Genomic DNA, 18,104 nt, shown 5'->3' on the forward strand with positions numbered 1-18,104 from the left:
GTTGAGCTTTAAGCCAAATTTTTCACTCTCCACTTTCATTTTCATCAAGAGGCTCTTTAGTTCTTCTTCACTTTCTGCCACAAGAGTGGTGTCATCTGCATATCTGAGGTTATTGGCATTTCTCCCAGCAATCTTGATTCCAGCTTGTGCTTCTTCCAGCCCAGCGTTTCTCATGATGTATTCTTCATAGAAGTTAAATAAGCAGGGTGACAATATACAGCCTTGACGTACTCCTTTCCCTATTTGGAACCAGTCTGTTGTTCCATGTCCACTTCTAATTGTTGCTTCCTGACTTACATACAGGTTTCTCAAGAGGCAGGTCAGGTAGTCTGGTATTCCCATCTCTTTCAGAATTTTCCACAGTTTATTGTGATCCACACAGTCAAAGGCTTTGGCATAGTCAATAAAGCAGAAATAGATGTTTTTCTGGAACTCTCTTGCTTTTTCCATGATCCAGCAGATGTTGGAAATTTGATCTATGGTTCCTCTGCCTTTTCTAAAACCAGCTTGAACATCTGGAAGTTCACGGTTCACGTGCTCCTGAAGCCTGGCTTAGAGAATTTTGAGCATTACTAGAGTGTGAGATGAGTGCAATTGTGCGGTAGTTTGAGCGTTCTTTGACATTGCCTTTCTTTGGGATTGGAATGAAAACTGACCTTTTCCAGTCCTGTGGCCACTGCTGAGTTTTCCCAATTTGCTGGCATATTGAATGCAGCACTTTCACAACATCATCTTTCAGGATTTGAAATAGCTCAACTGGAATTCCATCACCTCCACTAGCTTTGTTCAGAGTGATGCTTCCTAAGGCCCACTTGACTTCACATTCCAGGATGTCTGGCTCTAGATGAGTGATCATACCATCGTGATTATCTGGGTCATGAAGATCTTTTTTGTACAGTTCTCCTGTGTATTCTTGCCACATCTTCTTAATATCTTCTGTTTCTAGGTCCATACCATTTCTGTCCTTTTTTGAGCCCATCTTTGCATGAAATGTTCCTTTGGTATCTCTGATTTTCTTGAAAAGATCTCTAGTCTTTCCCATTCTGTTGTTTTCCTCTATTCCTCTGCATTGGTCGCTGAGGAAGGCTTTCTTATCTCTTCTTGCTATTCTTTGGAACTCTGTATTCAGATGCTTATATCTTTCCTTTTCTCCTTTGCTTTTCACTTCTCTTCTTTTCACAGCTATTTGTAAGGCCTCCCCAGACAGCCATTTTGCTTTTTTGCATTTCTTTTCCATGGGAATGGTCTTGATCCCTGTCTCCTGTACAATGTCACAAACCTCCATCCATAGTTCATCAGGCACTCAGTCTATCAGATCTAGTCCCTTAAATTTATTCTCACTTCCACTGTATAATCATAATGGATTTGATTTAGGTCATACCTGAATGGTCTAGTGGTTTTCCCTACTTTCTTCAATTTAAGTCTGAATTTGGCAATAAGGAGTTCATGATCTTAGCCACAGTAAGCTCCCAGTCTTGTTTTTGCTGACTGTATAGAGCTTCTCCATCTTTGGCTGCAAAGAATATAATCAGTCTGATTTCGGTGTTGACCATCTGGTGATGTCCATGTGTAGAGTCTTCTCTTGTGTTGTTGGAATAGGGTTTTGCTATAACCAGTGTGTTCTCTTGGAAAAACTCTATTAGCCTTTGCCCTGCTTCATTCCATATTCCAAGGCCAAATTTGCCTGTTACTGCAGGTGTTTCTTGACTTCCTACTTTTGCATTCCAGTCCCCTATAATGAAAAGGACATCTTTTTGGGGTGTTAGTACTAGAAGGTCTTGTAGATCTTCATGGAACCATTCAACTTCAGCTTCTTCAGCATTACTGGTTGGGGCATAGGCTTGGATTACCATGATATTGAATGGTTTGCCTTGGAAATGAACAGAGATCATTCTGTCATTTTTGGATTGCATCAAAGTACTGCATATCAGACTTTTGTTGACCATGATGGCTACTCCATTTCTTCTAAGGGATTCCTGCCCAAAGTAGTAGGTATAATGGTCATCTGAGTTAAATTCATCCATTCCAGTACATTTTAGTTTGCTGATTCCTAGAATGTTGATGTTCACTCTTGCCATCTCCTGTTTGACCACTTCCAATTTGCCTTGATTCATGGATCTGACATTCCAGGTTCCTATGCAGTATTGCTCTTTACAGCATCGGACCTTGCTTCTATCACCAGTTACATCCACAACTGGGTATTGTTTTTGCTTTGGCTCCATCCCTTCATTCTTTCTGGAGTTATTTCTCCACTGATCTGCAGTAGCATATTGGGCACCTACCGACCCGGGGAGTTCCTCTTTCAGTATCCTATCATTTTGCCTTTTCATACTCTTCATGGGGTTCTCAAGGCAAGAATACTGAAGTGATTTGCCATTCCCTTCTCCAGTGGACCACATTCTGTCAGACCTCTCCACCATGACCCACCCGTCCTGGGTTGCTGCTAAGTCACTTCAGTCGTGTCCGACTCTGTGTGACCCCATAGACGGCAGCCCACCAGGCTACGCCATCCCTAGGATTCTCCAGGCAAGAACACTGGAGTGGGTTGCCATTTCCTTCTCCAATGCATGAAAGTTAAAAGTGAAAGTGAAGTCGCTTAGTTGTGTCTGACCCTCAGCGACCCCATGGACTGCAGCCTACCAGGCTCCTCCATCCATGGGATTTTCCAGGCAAGAGTACTGGAGTGGGGTGCCATTGCCTTCTCCGCATCCTGGGTTACCACTCTCTTATTTCAAGCCAGACTCCTCACTGTTTCTATCCTATACTCCATTGTTTTCCAGAAAGATACAATATTTTAAAAATGTTATTCTACTCAAATTGCCCATATTCTCATATGTTTGCAATGACTCCCCACTGCCTATGAGGTAAAATCCAAATCCCCTCAGTAACTCAATAATCCAAGTCCCTGACCTGGTCGAGGGGAGGGGTTGATAGGGAAACATAGTGGAAGAGATGGGAGCCACTTGACAAAAGAAGGGATAATAAGCATTGGTGACAGGGAGGAGAAGCTAAAGATGATTCTCAGGTGATAAGCTTGAGTGACTGAGGCAAATTAGAACAAGAAAAAGAGAGATGCTGATGAGCTTGATTTTGAAAGTGGGAATGTAGAGATGGCAGTGTGAGAGCCATGTAAAAATGCCTAACACACAGATGGAAATAGAGAAAGAAAGATGTAGCTATGCATCACAAGATCTCAGGATTGGCAAGTTCTTACATGCTTCCAATCCAAGGCAAGAAGTATAGGTAGCCTCCTTGAGGGTCACCAGACTACTTAAGCCCACCCAAATATCTCCATTCTAAACAATACCTTTTGATTTGATGATCCTTGAGAAAGTCTCTATGGAATGGGGTGGGAATATTTGAGTTAGTTTAAATAGGAGAAAAAAAGAACAAGAGGAGGAGATAGGTATGTCAATATTTCTAATCTATGATCTTTGATGTTGTTGTTAAAGCTGCTGCTACTGCTGCTGCTGTTACGTCGCTTCAGTCATGTCCGACTCTGTGCAACCCCATAGACGGTAACCTACCAGGCTCCCCTGTCCCTGGGATTCTCCAGGCAAGAGCACTGGAGTGGCTTGCCATTGCCTTCTCCTGTTGTTAAAGCTAAAGCATATCTAAAACATAATTGCCTGATCCCTGCAATGATGTCAACTTCCTGTTACTGCTATAACAAATTGCCATGAATTTAGTGTCTCAAAAACAGCATAAATTTACTATCTTATGGTTTTGGAGGTTAAAAGTCTAAAATGAGTCTCACTTAACTAAAGTCACATGTCACCTGAGCTGGCTCCTTCTGGATGCTCCAAAGGAAAATGTATTTCTTTGCCTTTATGAGCTTTTAAAGGCTGCATGCATTTCTTGGCTTGTGACGTCTTTCTCCACCTTCAGAACACATCCTTTCAACCTCTAGTTCTACAGTTACATTTCCTTTTTCTGACTTTGACCGACTTGTGCATGCGTACTACCTGCTAAGTCACTTCAGTTGTGTCCAACCCTTTGCGACACTATGGACCACATCCCACCAGGTTCCTCTGTCCATGGGATTCTCCAGGCAAGAACACTGGAGGGGGTTGCCATGCCCTCCTTCAGGGGATCTTCCTGACAAGAGGAATTGAACCTGCATGTCTTATGTCTCCTGCATTGGCAGATGGGTTCTTTACCACTAACGCCATTTGGGAAGCCCCTTGACCCTCCTGCCTCCCTTCTATTAGGACCCATGTGATTACATTTGGCCCATCTAGGTAATATAGAATAATCTCCTCATCTCAAGATCCTTAAAATTAATCGCATGTGAAAAGTCCCTTTAGCCATGTAAAGTAACATATTACAGGTTCTGGAGATTAGGACATCAACATTTGGGGGAACCATTATTCAATGTATTACAATAATTTTCTGATGAAACTCAGGACCCTCAGTTCTAGTCAAGATATGGTCTATATATATTGATATCAATGAATGAGTGAATGCACCAGCAAAAATCTTTTAATGATTTAACACATATTATTGGTTCCATTATCTGCAAGGTCATTTTTTTTTATTTGGAGGATAATTATAATAGTGTGATAGTTTCTGCCATACATAAACATGAATCAGCCATAAGTATACATATGTCCCCTCCTTCTTAAAACTCTCTCCCACCTCCCTCCACATCCCACCCCTCTAGGTTGTCACAGAGCACCTGGTTTGGGTTCCCAGCCTCATCCAGCAAATTCCCACTGCCTATCTGTTTTGCATATGGTAATGTATGTGTTTCAGCACTACTCTCCTAAGTCATCCCACCCTCTCCCTCCCCAACTGTGACCCTAAGTCTGTCCTTTATGTCTGTGTCTCTTTTGCTGCCCTGCACATAGGATCACCAGTACCATCTTTCTAGATTCCATATATAGTGTATATATGTATTAATATACAGTATTCGTCTTTCTGACTTACTTCACTCTGTATAATAGGCTCTATATTCATCCACCTCATTAGAACTGATTCAAATGCATTCCTTTCTGTAGCTAATAGTCCATTGTGTATATGTACCACAATTTCTTTATCCATTCATCTGTCAATGGACATCTAGGTTGCTTCCATGTCCCAGCTATTGTAAATAATGCTGCAAGGAACATTGGTATACAAGTGTTTTTCAGTTATGGTTTCCTAAGGGTATATGCCCAGTAGTGGGATTACTGGGTCATATGATAGCTTTATTCTTAGTTTTCTAAAAGGAATCTCCATAGTGTTCTTTATAGTAGCTGAATCAATTTGCATTCCCTGCATCATGTTTTAAACTACCTGCAGAGGAGGTCCAGGAACCATTGGTTATTCTCTAAACTTGACCCTGCATTGGTCCCAGAGCAAATTTTGTCATATTAAAATGGCAGCCAGTTCATTGACTACCATGGAATTAAGACAAGAGAAGACAGCTCTTTTTTCCCCCCCCCCATCATTCTACTCATAAGTATTTAGACACCAGAAAGGTAAACAGAGCAAAAATACAGACATAGCCCCACCTGAACAGCTGCTCCTGGTTGTGGAAATCATTTGAGGGAGGTAATCTGAAAAAGCTGTCTGAAGCAGACCCTCTAGGTGAGCACCTCTCCTCCCTGCCCCAGGCAGCTTGACTTCCACACGAAGGTCCTACATGTGGCCGTGTGGGCTGTGCGCTTGGCCCCACTGGGGGAGCTGCCCTCCTTGTAGCCTCAGTGTCTGACCCTGATGTGGCCTTTGCGATTGCCTTCCATGTAGGCTGTGAGCTTGAACCCTGGGGTGGGGGACCTGCCTTCCCTGTAGCCTCAGTGTCTGACCCTGATGTGGCCTTTGGGATTGCCTGCCGTGTAGGCTGTGAGCTTGACCCCTGTGGTGGGGGGCCTGCCTTCCCTGTAGCCTCAGTGTCTGACCCTGATGTGGCCTTTGGGATTGCCTGCCGTGTAGGCTGTGAGCTTGAACCCTGTGGTGGGTGACCTGCCCTCCTTGTAGCCTCAGTGTCTGACCCTGATGTGGCCTTTGCGATTGCCTTCCATGTAGGCTGTGAGCTTGAACCCTGTGGTGGGGGACCTGCCTTCCCTGTAGCCTCAGTGTCTGACCCTGATGTGGCCTTTGGGATTGCCTTCCATGTAGGCTGTGAGCTTGACCCCTGTGGTGGGGTACCTGCCTTCCCTGTAGCCTCAGTGTCTGACCCTGATGTGGCCTTTGGGATTGCCTCCTGTGTAGGCTGTGAGCTTGACCCCTGTGGTGGGGGACCTGCCTTCCCTGTAGCCTCAGTGTCTGACCCTGATGTGGCCTTTGCGATTGCCTTCCGTGTAGGCTGTGAGCTTGACCCCTGTGCTGGGGGTCCTGCCCTCCCTTTAGCCTGATTGTCTGACCTTGATGTGGCCCTTGGGATTGTCCCTCCAGTGGGCTGTGGTTCTGTCATCTTTGTGGCCTGAAGCTGTGCCCCTTGTGTGGCTTGTGCCTCCTGTGTGGACTGCTGGCCTGACATCCTTATAGCCTGAGAGTATGTCATCCGGGGGGCCTGTGGTCCTCTCCCCAGTGTAGACTGTGAATATGCACACCCTGCAGGTAGTGGGCCTACTGTGTGAATGGGTCGTGGATCGGTCCACCCTGGGGGAAGTGATCTTGCTACTTGGATGGGCTGGGGGCCTGTTGCCCATGCAGCCTGTCGATCTGCTCCTGCTGTGAACAGCTGGGCCATCTCCCGTTTAGGCTGAGGGCCTGTCCCAGGCACTTGGATCCCAGCAGTGACCTGGCTGGGCCCTGAGCCTATATGGGCACCAGAATACCCATTCCCGGCTGCTGAGTGGTTCCTAGATCGGTTTTGGCCACCATCGTCACCGTTGTGAGGAGAGGAACTCCCAGTCTTCATGTAGGAGAGAGAGGATTTTTCTGGCCGTGTCACACCGTTTTCTAAGTTCGGTCCACAATAGCCCAGAACACATGCTTCACAATTGGCCTTGTCATGGGACCCATCCAAATGTACTTCCGGGATCACGGGTAGCTCTGAAACCTTCCTGATACCATTTCTGTAGAATTTCTCCAGAATACGCTGCACCAGGTTTTTCAGAATCCTCTTGCTGCTTTCTGGGGAGAAATCAGGCTTCTCAAACTGAGACCGGGAGCACTTCTTGCACCTCTGTCCAAAGATCCGCATGAGCACCTTGCCCGGGGATTTCTGGTTCTCCAGGTACATGTGACATAGTATCTGCACTTGGGCGGAAGCCCAGATTCGACGGCATGAGGAACATTGGAACCTGCAGACAGACAGAAGATCATTGTACCCTCAGCTGTTGCTAACCTGAGGGAAATGGGCCTGGCTTGGTCTCTGAGAACCCTTTCAACTTGAAAAAGTGCATGTGATATTGACAATTTGACAAGAATGAGAGGGACTGTGTTTCTAATGAAGCTTCTTCCTGTGGCCCACTGAACTCCCACCCAGATGTGGTCCCAAGTCTGCCTCTTTGCCAGCAAAACATCTCTGAATGTCTCAGAGGGAAAAACATTTCTGCCAATTGCCAGTGAAATTTGGTCTTCACAAGGTCACAGAGAACTCATAGAGTACCTATTCTGAAGCAATGTTTACAGTATTATCCCATTTCATCTTTAAAGCATCCCTCTTAGGTAGGCATTATTGATCCCAATATCCAGATAAGGAAACTGAATCATAAAAATGATATACAACTTGCCTAAGGAACTCGCAAAGTTAAATGGTAGAGCCATGTTTCCAATCCCAAGCCATTATCTATCTACTATACCACATCGCCTCTATTGAGCAATGGGGTTTGTTTTATACCTCACTTAGGACCTTGAACCACAATACTTGAGTTGGAGACTCAAGTCAGTAATTTACATTGTTGTTATTTAGTTGCTAAGCTGTGTCTTACTTTTGCAAGCCCATGGACTGTAACCCACCAGGCTCCTCTATCCATGGGATTTCCCAGGCAAGAATACTGGAGTGGGTTGCCATTTCCTTCTCCAGGGGAATCTTTACAACCCAAGGATCAAATCTACACCTCCTACTTGGCAGGAGCTTCTTTACCACTGAGCCATCTGGGAAGCCCATAGTTTATATTAGGGGAACTTTTTTAAAAAGCACTTCTCTAAGCCTCATTTTTTTACATTCATAAAGGGAAAAATATTCAAGAGTTAGATTGTCATGAGATTAAATGAGAATATGTGAAAGCATTTTGTAAACTACAAAGTATTTTTCAAAAACTGGTTAATATTTTTCTAAAACTATGTTGGTAGGTTGCTTTTTCCATCTTGGAATGAGCATCAGGTCAATTCATCTGAATAAGAGAAGCACCTGTTCATTTGGGAGAGTGCCAAACTGATTAAAGACATCATGAGTCCCTCAAAGAGCTCTGGCTAGTGCAAAGAGAGACTCTTACCTGGTACACTGGGTTCCAAGCAAAGCAGAATAACTGCCACATGGGCTCTAGCCAATGGCTTGAAAACTGTGTTCAGTAGAGCCCCAGGAGGCTTTACATAACAATAGACTCTGCAGCTAAAAATAATTTATATATAAGTATATATGTGTTCTGTAATATGTAATATATGAATAAGTTATTTATAAATATGTTACCAACATATATATATATAGACTCAAGTCAATAGTTTATATTGTGTGTGTGTGTATATATATATATATATATATATATATATATATATATATATATGTGAAAAGTGAAGTCACTCAGTCGTGCCTGACTCTCTGCGACCCCATGGATAGTAGGCTGCACCAAGCTCCTCCGTCCATGGGATTTTCAAAGCAAGAGCACTGGAGTGGGTTGCCATTTCCTTCTCCAGGGAATCTTCCCAACCCAGGGATCGAACCCAGGTCTCTCACATTGTAGACAGACGCTTTACCATCTGAGCCACCAGGGAAGTCTCTCACATTGTAGACAGACGCTTTACCATCTGAGCCACCAGGGAAGTCGTACACACACACACTGTATATATGTAGAGAGAGAGAGAGAGAGAACTATTCATTGTCTTATGAGAATGGAGAAGAAGGAACACTTACTCTGCTGAGGAATTACAGGGCACTTGAGTTATTCCTTGAGAAATAAATAGGGAGGCAGGAAGGAAAGGGCCTGCTGAACATCATGGACAAGGGTATAGAAGTCTTGAAATGTATGTCATGGCTAATAACCCATAAGGAAGGGAAGAGAGGATATCTGAGGTGAGATAGGAACAGGCCAGGAAGAAATATAACAGTTGAAATGAAGGTCCCTGCATGCCATATAAAAAAGTAGACTTGACTGTCCAAGTCAGCATTTCTCACCCTCCTGCATGGGCAAGGAAGCTGATTCCTGCAACTTGAAGTCTCACTGGAAGTTAAAGAGGGAGACAGTCAATAAGGGAGGGGCAGTGTTTAGGGACATTAAGAACCAGGTTTTAATTTCTTGCAGCACCAATCCCTCTTCAGGTCTTCAGTAAAGTAATATTCAAAGCCATTGTCTGGCCTTAGTCAATTCTTGGGGCTGTAAAGGGAATCTCCAGTCCTAGGCTGGTACTGACCAGGACTAGGCTTGTAGGGCTGCTGCAGCCTGTGGAAGCCAGTCCGGACTGAGGTGGGAAGTAAGATAGCAGAAGCCTCTATATAGAGGCAGTCTGGAATAAATGGTGGTGAGAGGATGGGGGGCAGATTTATTTCACCCCCTGGGGATTTCCAAAAATATTTAGGGAAGAAACCTAGTAAAAGAGGAAATTTCCTACCATTAAGCCAAAATAGAGGCTTAGAACCATGTCATTTCCATACTAAAGAACACCGTAACTGCAAGAGGATGAACAGCCTGGTGACACATATTCTTTTTAACAAGCTCTTAAAAGAATTCATCAGTGCCAAGCTGAGCCTCTTGGCCCAGAAAGGCCCACAGCTAGACAGACTCACATACCTGCCAAATCCTTTCTGCTGGTATTGCCTCCACCCCTGGGCCACACAGTCTGGCTGAAGGTTTCCATCCATCTTCAGGGTCCATCTGGCCCGGGGCTTCTCCTGACAGATCAGTTCTTGAAATGTCTGCTCCCATTCCCTGATATCCAAAGCTATTCTCTTGCTCTGAGGCTTGGCGTCCATATTGACAATAACTTTCAGTTTCCAGCAAGAAGGAAAAACAGTTTCAGTTTCTCTGAACACACGTCAGCTGTTTTTTTCTGACTTTCATTTCAGGCTGTCTGAGTACACAGAGCAAGTTTTTGTTCTGAGGACAGAGGGCAGCAGGGATTAGCTAGTTTGTGAACAGGTCTTGCTAAGGGATGTCTGAGTACAAAACTCTGGTCTGGATTCTGGAGGTACCTATCAGTTAGTTTTTTTTTCCCCCCTGTTTTTACACTAGGCAAAGCACTATGCTTGGGCTTCTCTGGTAGCTCAGCTGGTAAATAATTCACCTGCAACGCAGGAGACCCTAGCTTGATTCCTGGGTCAGGAAGATCCCATGGCAATCCACTTCAGTATTCTTGCCTGGAGAATCCCCATGGACAAAGGAACCTGGCGTGCTACGGTCCATGGTGTCACAAACAGTCAGACACAACTGAGTGACTAAGCACACACACACACAAACACACACACAAAGCAATATGCTCAGCACTGGAACAAGCAACATCAACTAAGACGCAGTACCTACCCCCACAGGTGCTCACACCCTCGTGCAGACACTGGAGAGTAGGGGTCGATGTAGGGGAGCACATGTCCAAGGTGTCTCTCACGTACCCGAACAGCCCTTACCATAGTCCCTTGGGGGGGGGGGGTGGATTATTCCTGGTATCTTTCAGGTGAGTGGCACAGAGAGCCAGGTTTGGGGGGTTACTTTGTTCAAAGCCACCAGCTAGTAAGCAGTATAAGTGAGACTTGAATTCGTTCTTGTGTGACTCTTAACCTGCGATGTCTCCAGCCACCTCCTTCCCCAAGGAGAGCTCAGGATGGTGTTTTGGGTTCCAGGTTGGCAACTTGGAACCAGTGGGAAGAACCATCTTGAACCCTGACCTAGTGATTTGCTCTAGTGAGATTTCCTGGGTCATGAAGCATGACTGTAGGACAAATGAAAGGATTTCTTAACTCCTCCTTTCATTGTGTAAATTATCATGCAAAGCAATGTACAAGCAGGAGTGGGAGCCATCTTTGGATATCATGATAGAGTTCCCATTTCTGGGGTGAAGTATTGGGAATAGATGACCTGTAAAGTCAAAGTCACTTCTGGGTTTCCCTGGTGGCTCTGTGGTAAAGAATCTGCCTGCTAATGCAGGAGACATGGGTTTGATCTCTGGGTTGGGAAGATCCCCTGGAGAAGGAAATGGCAACCCACTTCAGTATTCTTGCCTGGGAAATCCCTTGGACAAAGGAGCCTGGCAATCTACAGTCTATGCAGCCGCAAAGAGTCAGACACGAGTTAGCAACTAAACAAAAACAACAAAATCACTTCTAACTCAAAACAGTCTGAGATCCCAGAAAGTAAGCTCTGTCCCTCTGATGTTGCAATTCAAATGAGGGAGATAAGATAAGCAGCATGCTTGTGTCCTTGGAAATCCCACTACAACCCTTGGAAGTCCCAGACAGGATCACCCTAAGTCTTCTCAGGCTTTCTAGATGTTAACGTGCTCTGTTTGGGAGACAGAAACCTCTTCCCCTATCCTATCCTCCCAGGATATTCTGTTCTATACAAACTCTCCCACTTTCATAACTTTATACATTGAGGGTGCTTATGTCTGCAGAAACAATATAGGATACTCTTGTCTGCACAGATAGTTGTAGGAACTTCAGGTTAAACCCATGGAGTATGAGAATTGGAAATCTCTTAGGAATCAACTTGTCCTCTTTTCCTTCTGATTATTATACACAAAAAAAACAGAGACCAGAGACATAGGACTTCCCTAGTGGTCAGTGGTTAGGAATCCACTTGTCAATGCAAGGGTCTTGAGTTCAACCACTGGTCCAGGAAGATTCCACATGCTACAGAACAACTAAGCCCACACTCTAGAGCCTGTGAGTGACAACTACTGAGCCCATGGGCTGCAGCTACTGAGACCATGCACCCTAGAGCTGGTGCTCTGCAACATGAGAAGCCTGTGCAACATGACTATAGAGAAGCTTCTGCTCACCACAACTAGAGAAAGCCTGCATGCAGCAAAAAAAGACCCAGCACAGCCAAAAATAAATGAATAAGTAGATAAATAAAAACCAAAAACAGAGACACAAAGGAAAGAATCCTCCTTCCCAAGGTTATGCAGAAAATTATTGTCAATAGAGGGCCAGAACACAGATATCCCATTTTCTAGCTCTGAACTCTGCTCACTTGCCCAACCATGCCTAGGCCCTTTCCCCACCCTTCCTCTTCTACTTTCGGAGCCCAAGCCCACTCTTTTTGTCCTGTGTCTTCAGAGCATCCCTGTCTCCTGACTCCTCAAATGGTCCTTTCCCCCCAGATGTTGCCTTGACTGATCCATTGCACTCCCTGCTGCTGGGGTCCAGCCCCGGTGGATCCAGGGAATTCAAAGCGGGGACGGCATCTGCGAACTGGATACAATAGCTTTAATTAAATATTAATTAGAGACATAAAGAGTAATAGAATAAGGATAGCTCAGTAGGAAAATTCAGTGGAGAAAAGAGGCTGACTAATTTGGTTTACGTGGAAAGCTAATAAAATTCCAAGGCAAGGAATTTACGTCACCTACGTAGGCCGCAGGTGTCCTCCTGTTCTCCCAAAGGAGAGGAGACACTAAGGCCTCCCCGGTCAGATCTTAGAAGCCCAGGCATAATTAGTAGGCTTGACGAGCCTCCACGCTCCAGATGGGAATTCAGCCAGAAGGTGAGAGAAAGAACAACATGGGGAGACCAAGTTTCGGTGATCGAGGCCCGCACTTTGTTTTCCAAAGTAGTTTTTATACCGTAAGTTGTGCATAGAGTATAATGGGGGAAGGGGTAGAGTCAGAAGTAAGCCAGGCTTTCTTCCTGCAAACTTATCATATGCAAAAGTTTAGGTGATTTACATCATCTTCTGGCCAAGAGGCCTGTTAACATTTTATGACCCTTTCTTCAGAAAACTTATTTTTCTCTAAAGGTGATTATTCTAAAGTCAGGCACCACCCTCCGAAAGCATTAGATAAAGTTGCATTCCTATAGGGCAAAGGTGTGGTGGGCTATGACAAGAAAAAGAACTCAAGGGTCCAAGGTTACAAACATTAAAGCTACTACTTACATTCCTATACACCAATTGTGTTAGTCAATACACTGCCAGGGACACAGTAGGTAAGGGATATGGAAACTTAGCAGCAAACATTGGCCCAACAAGTGAAAAACCCTTCACCAATACAATTTCTAATCAATCTTTTAACTGCTCAAAGGAATCTGTATTTAGACAGTTTAGAACATCTCATGCTTCTCATGGTTGGGAGGCTGTGAACAATCACATGTGGCTGGAAGAACCTGTTCAGGCAGGCTAGAGGACTTCCAAAGGAATTTGTAGGTTGAAACACTCTTGTCACGCCCAGGAACTTTATTAACTGGAGCTGTAAGTTAACTCTTTTTCAGAAAGAGGTGGTGGGGGACAGCCTCCCGTAAAGTCAGAGGTGTAGGTGAGAGCCCAAAGCAGTAAAGTAGGCAGACTCTGGTTTTGGGGGTAGGTGCTCGAGAATTTCCAGGGGGACTCCTGAGACTCGATCCCGCCTTTGCATATGCCAAGCCTCCTTCCTCATGACCTTTGCCACAGGCGGAGTTCCTCACACTGGCTCCCGGCACCCTGCCATTTCCCTTGGCCTCTGCTTGATGTGTTTCTTTTGATATATGCAACTGCTCCAGGCCAGCCTGGTCCAAGAGCAGGAGGAGCATGGGGAGGCCATGGGGTATGAACTGAGACTTGAGAACTGGAGGAAGCCCATTATCTTCCTCACCACCATGAAGGGAAAATAAAGAAGAAAGAGAAAGAAATCACAGACTTTTTAAAACCCCATGGATCCACTGTAAACCACTGTTTCTTTGTGCCAAGACATCGTGACTTCAGAATAATCAAATCATGGAACTTATAGTCGGCTTAAAACACAACATTCAGAAAACTAAGATCACGGCATCTGGCCCCATCACTTCATGGCAAATAGATGGAGAAACAATGAAACCAGTAACAGATTTTATTTGGGGGCAGGGAAGGGGGCTACAAAGTCACTACAGATAGTGATTGCAGTCATGAAATTAAGTCACTTGCTCCTTGGAAGAAAAGTTATGACTAACCTAGACAGCATATTCAGAAGCAGAGCCATTACTTTGTCAACAAAGGTCCATCTAGTCAAAGCTATGGTTTTTCCAATAATCATGTATGGATGTGAGAGTTGGACTATAAAGAAAGCTGCTCACTGGAGAATTGATGCTTTTGCACTGTGGTGTTGGAGAAGACTCTTGAGAGTCCCTTGGACTGCAAGGAGATCCATCCAGTCCATCCTGAGGGAAATCAGTCCTGAATATTCTTTGGAAGGACTGATGTTGAAGCTGAAACTCTGATACTTTGTCCACCTGATGCGAAGAACTGACTCATTTGAAAAGACTCTGATGCTGGGAAAGATTGAGGGCAGGAGGAGAAGGAGATGACAGAGGATGAGATGGTTGGATAGCATTACCGACTCAATGGACATGAGTTTGAGTAAACTCCAGGAGTTTGTGATGGACAGAGAGGCCTAGCGTGCTGCAGTCCATGAAGTCTCAAAGAGTCGGACACGACTGAGTGGCTGAACTGAACTGAACTGATAGTTGGAAGAAACCTCAGATATCATCTTCCCACCCATGTCATTGAGAGACAAGATATTGAAACAACTTACCCATCTCACACAGGGTGATAGTGGTGAGTTGAATGTTTTCATCAACTGTTGGTGCCTTATCATAGATTGGCTAAAAAGTTTCTGAGATACAGTCAGAAAAGAGGGAGGATCCCCAAAGAACACAAAGCACAGGTCAGTTTTGAAAAAGGAAAATTTAGATACTCAGCAGTTTGGAGCTGAAATGAATCTTCAGGGTCATCTAATCCTTGGATGGCTCATGATGTCACTGTCCTATTCTTATTCAAGACAGACATTGCTAATCAATGACTGCACTCCTCTCTTGTGTCTGGGCATAAGTTCAAAAACTCTTTCATCAGTGATTTAAGTAGTCATTGCCAACTGAATATAGATGGCTTTATTTTTTATTTATTTTTTTTTTTTTGCCATTTCTGCAATAGTCTAGCTTCCTCATTTTACAAGTTGCAGAAGCCGAAGCCAAGATAGATTTGATTAAACTAGGACTAAAGTACAGTCCATCCTAAAGGAGATCAGTCATGGGTGTTCACTGGAAGGACTGATGCTAAAGCTGAAACTCCAATACTTTGGCCACCTCATGCGAAGAGTTGACTCATTGGAAAAGACTCAGACGCTGGGAGGGGTTGGGGGCAGGAGGAGAAGGGGATGACAGAGGATGAGATGGCTGGATGGCATCACCGACTCGACGAACATGAGCTTGAGTGAACTCCGGGAGTTGGTGATGGACAGGGAGGCCTGCGTGCTGCGATTCATGGGGTCACAAAGAGTCGGACACAACTGAGCGACTGAACTGAACTGAACTGAAAGTACAGTTTTCATAATCTTAGGCATGTACCCATTTTCAGAATATCACATGACCTATCACAAAGTTTGACACAAAGAGATGTGTTCTTTTTTGGGACATTTTAAGTGGAGCAAAAAAGAACGTTATTGATAGGGATTGAGGGGGTGGGGCTGAAAGAAGAGAAGGAGGCCCTATCTATGGCAGTAATCCATTTGATGTTGTTGTTCAGTCATCCGGTTGTGTCCAACTCTTTATGATCCCATGGACTGCAGTATGCCAGGCCTCCCTGTCCCTCACCACCTCCCAAAGCTGGCCCAAGTTTATGTCTACTGCATCAATAATGCTATCCAGCCATCTGATCCTCTGATGCCTTCTTCTCCTTTCTGCCCTCAATTTTTCCCAACCTCACTGACTTTTTCAATGAGTCGGCTGTTTGCATCAGGTGACCAAATTAATGGAGCTTCAGCTTCAGTATCAGTCCTTCCAATGAATATTCAGGGTTGATTTCCTTTAATCAACTGGTTTGATTCCTTTAATCAACTAGTTTTATCTCCTTGCTGTCCAAGGGACTCTCGGAGTCTTCTCCAGCACAATAGTTTAAAGGCATCAATTCTTTGGTGTTCTGCCTTCTTTATGGTTCAGCTTTCACAACTGTATATGAGCACTGGGAAGATCGTAGCCTTGACTACATGGACCTTTGTCAGCAGAGTGATGTCTCTGCTTTTCAACAGGCTGTCTAGGTTTGTCATCACTTTCCTGCCACTTTCCTGCCAGAAGAAGCAATCATCTTCTGATTTCATGGCTGCAGTCACCATCTATAATGATTTTAGAGCCCTAGAAGAGGAAAATTGTCACTGCTTCCACATTTTCCCCTTCTATATGCCATGAATTAATGGGACCAGGTGCCTTGATCTTATTTTTTTTTTTAGTATTTAGTTTTAAGTCGGTTTTTTCACTCTCTTCCTTCACCCTCATCAAAAGTTTCTTTATTTCCTCTTAGCTTTCTGCCATTAGAGTCGTATCATCCACATATCTGAGCTTGTTGATGTTTCTCCTGCCTATCTTGATTCCAGCTTGCAACCCATACAGCCCAGCATTTCTCATGATGTGCTCAGCGTACTAGTTAAATAAACAGGGTGAAAACAGACTACACTGTCATACTCCTTTCTCAACCCTGAACCAATCAATTGTTCCATACAGGGTTCAAACTGTTGCTTCTTGACTTGCATACAGATTTCTCAGGAAGCAGGTAAGATGGTCTGGTATTCCCATCTCTTTAAGAGCTTTCCACAGTTTCTTATGATCCACACAGCCAAAGGCTTTAGTGTAGTCAATGAAACAGAGGTAGATACTTTATTTCAATAATTACTCTAGCTTGGGAATAGATGGAGATGGAAGGATTGGCTTGGTTAAAGGAAAGAAGCAAGAAACAAGAAATGTAGTCCTTAATGTAGAGATAATTTTACATTTTAAATATCTCTTTCCAGAGAAAACTCTAATTCAAAAATATATACACACCCCAATGTTTATAGCAGCACTTTTTTACATGGAAGCAACTTAAATATCCATTGACAGATGAATGGATAAAGGAGATGTGAGATAGATATATACACACACACACACACACACAATGGAATATTAGCCATAAAAAGAATGAAATAATGCCATTTGTAGCAACATTGATGGACCTAGAGATTATGAGATTAAGTGAAGTAAGTCTGAAAGAGAAAGACAAATATTGTATGATTTCACTTATTTGTGGAATAAATTAAAAAAATTTGTGGAATAAATAAAAAAAAGATACAAGTGAACTTATTTATAAATCAGAAACAGACTCACAGATATAGATAACAAACTTATGGTTACCAAAGGGAAAAGGGAGGGAAGGGATAAATTAGGAGTTTGGGATTAACATATACACACTACTATAAAATAAACAAGGACCAAAAATAGAAATCATTCCAAGCATCTTTTCTAACCACAATGCAGTAAGATTAGATCTCAATTACAAGAGAAAAACTATTAAAAATTCCAACATATGGAGGCTGAACAACACGCTGCTGAATAACCAACAAATCACAGAAGAAATCAAAAAAGAAATCAAAATTTGCATAGAAACGAATGAAAATGAAAACACAACAACCCAAAACCTGTGGGACACGGTAAAAGCAGTCCTAAGGGGAAAGTTCATAGCAATACAGGCACACCTCAAGAAACAAGAAAAAAGTCAAATAAATAACCTAACTCTGCACCTAAAGCAACTAGAAAAGGAAGAAATGAAGAACCCCAGGGTTAGTAGAAGGAAAGAAATCTTAAAACTTAGGGCAGAAATAAATGCAAAAGAAACAAAAGAGATCATAGCAAAAATCAACAAAACCAAAAGCTGGTTTTTTGAAAGGATAAATAAAATTGACAGACCATTAGCCAGACTCATCAAGAAACAAAGGGAGAAGAATCAAATCCATAAAATTAGAAATGAAAATGGAGAGATCACAACAGACAACACAGAAATACAAAGGATCGTAAGTACTATCAACAATTATATGCCAATAAAATGGACAAC

The 18,104-nt window shown here is 43.6% G+C and overlaps 1 protein-coding gene across 1 annotated transcript; it reads right to left on the reverse strand.

The window, feature by feature from the left end:
- Positions 1–4,470: 4,470 nt before the first annotated feature.
- Positions 4,471–10,070, reverse strand: RTP4 (receptor transporter protein 4). Its single transcript, XM_055570312.1, has 2 exons — positions 9,879–10,070; positions 4,471–7,232 (listed from the first exon to the last, which is right to left on the reverse strand). The coding sequence occupies exons 1-2, from the start codon at positions 10,058–10,060 to the stop codon at positions 5,438–5,440; spliced, it is 1,977 nt and encodes a 658-aa protein (XP_055426287.1). The 5' UTR covers positions 10,061–10,070; the 3' UTR covers positions 4,471–5,437.
- Between the last annotated feature and the right edge of the window lie 8,034 nt (positions 10,071–18,104).

Source organism: Bubalus kerabau, chromosome 2 (genome assembly GCF_029407905.1).
Source record: "Bubalus kerabau isolate K-KA32 ecotype Philippines breed swamp buffalo chromosome 2, PCC_UOA_SB_1v2, whole genome shotgun sequence".
Classification (NCBI taxonomy): domain Eukaryota; kingdom Metazoa; phylum Chordata; class Mammalia; order Artiodactyla; family Bovidae; genus Bubalus; species Bubalus kerabau.

Coding starts and splice junctions, on each gene's coding strand:
- RTP4 (XM_055570312.1), bottom strand. CDS start 10,060: ATGGACGCCAAGCCTCAGAGCAAGAGAATAGCTTTGGATATCAGGGAA. Junction 7,233..9,878: donor CAGCAGAAAGGATTTGGCAG/GTATGTGAGTCT, acceptor GTCTGTCTGCAG/GTTCCAATGTTCCTCATGCC.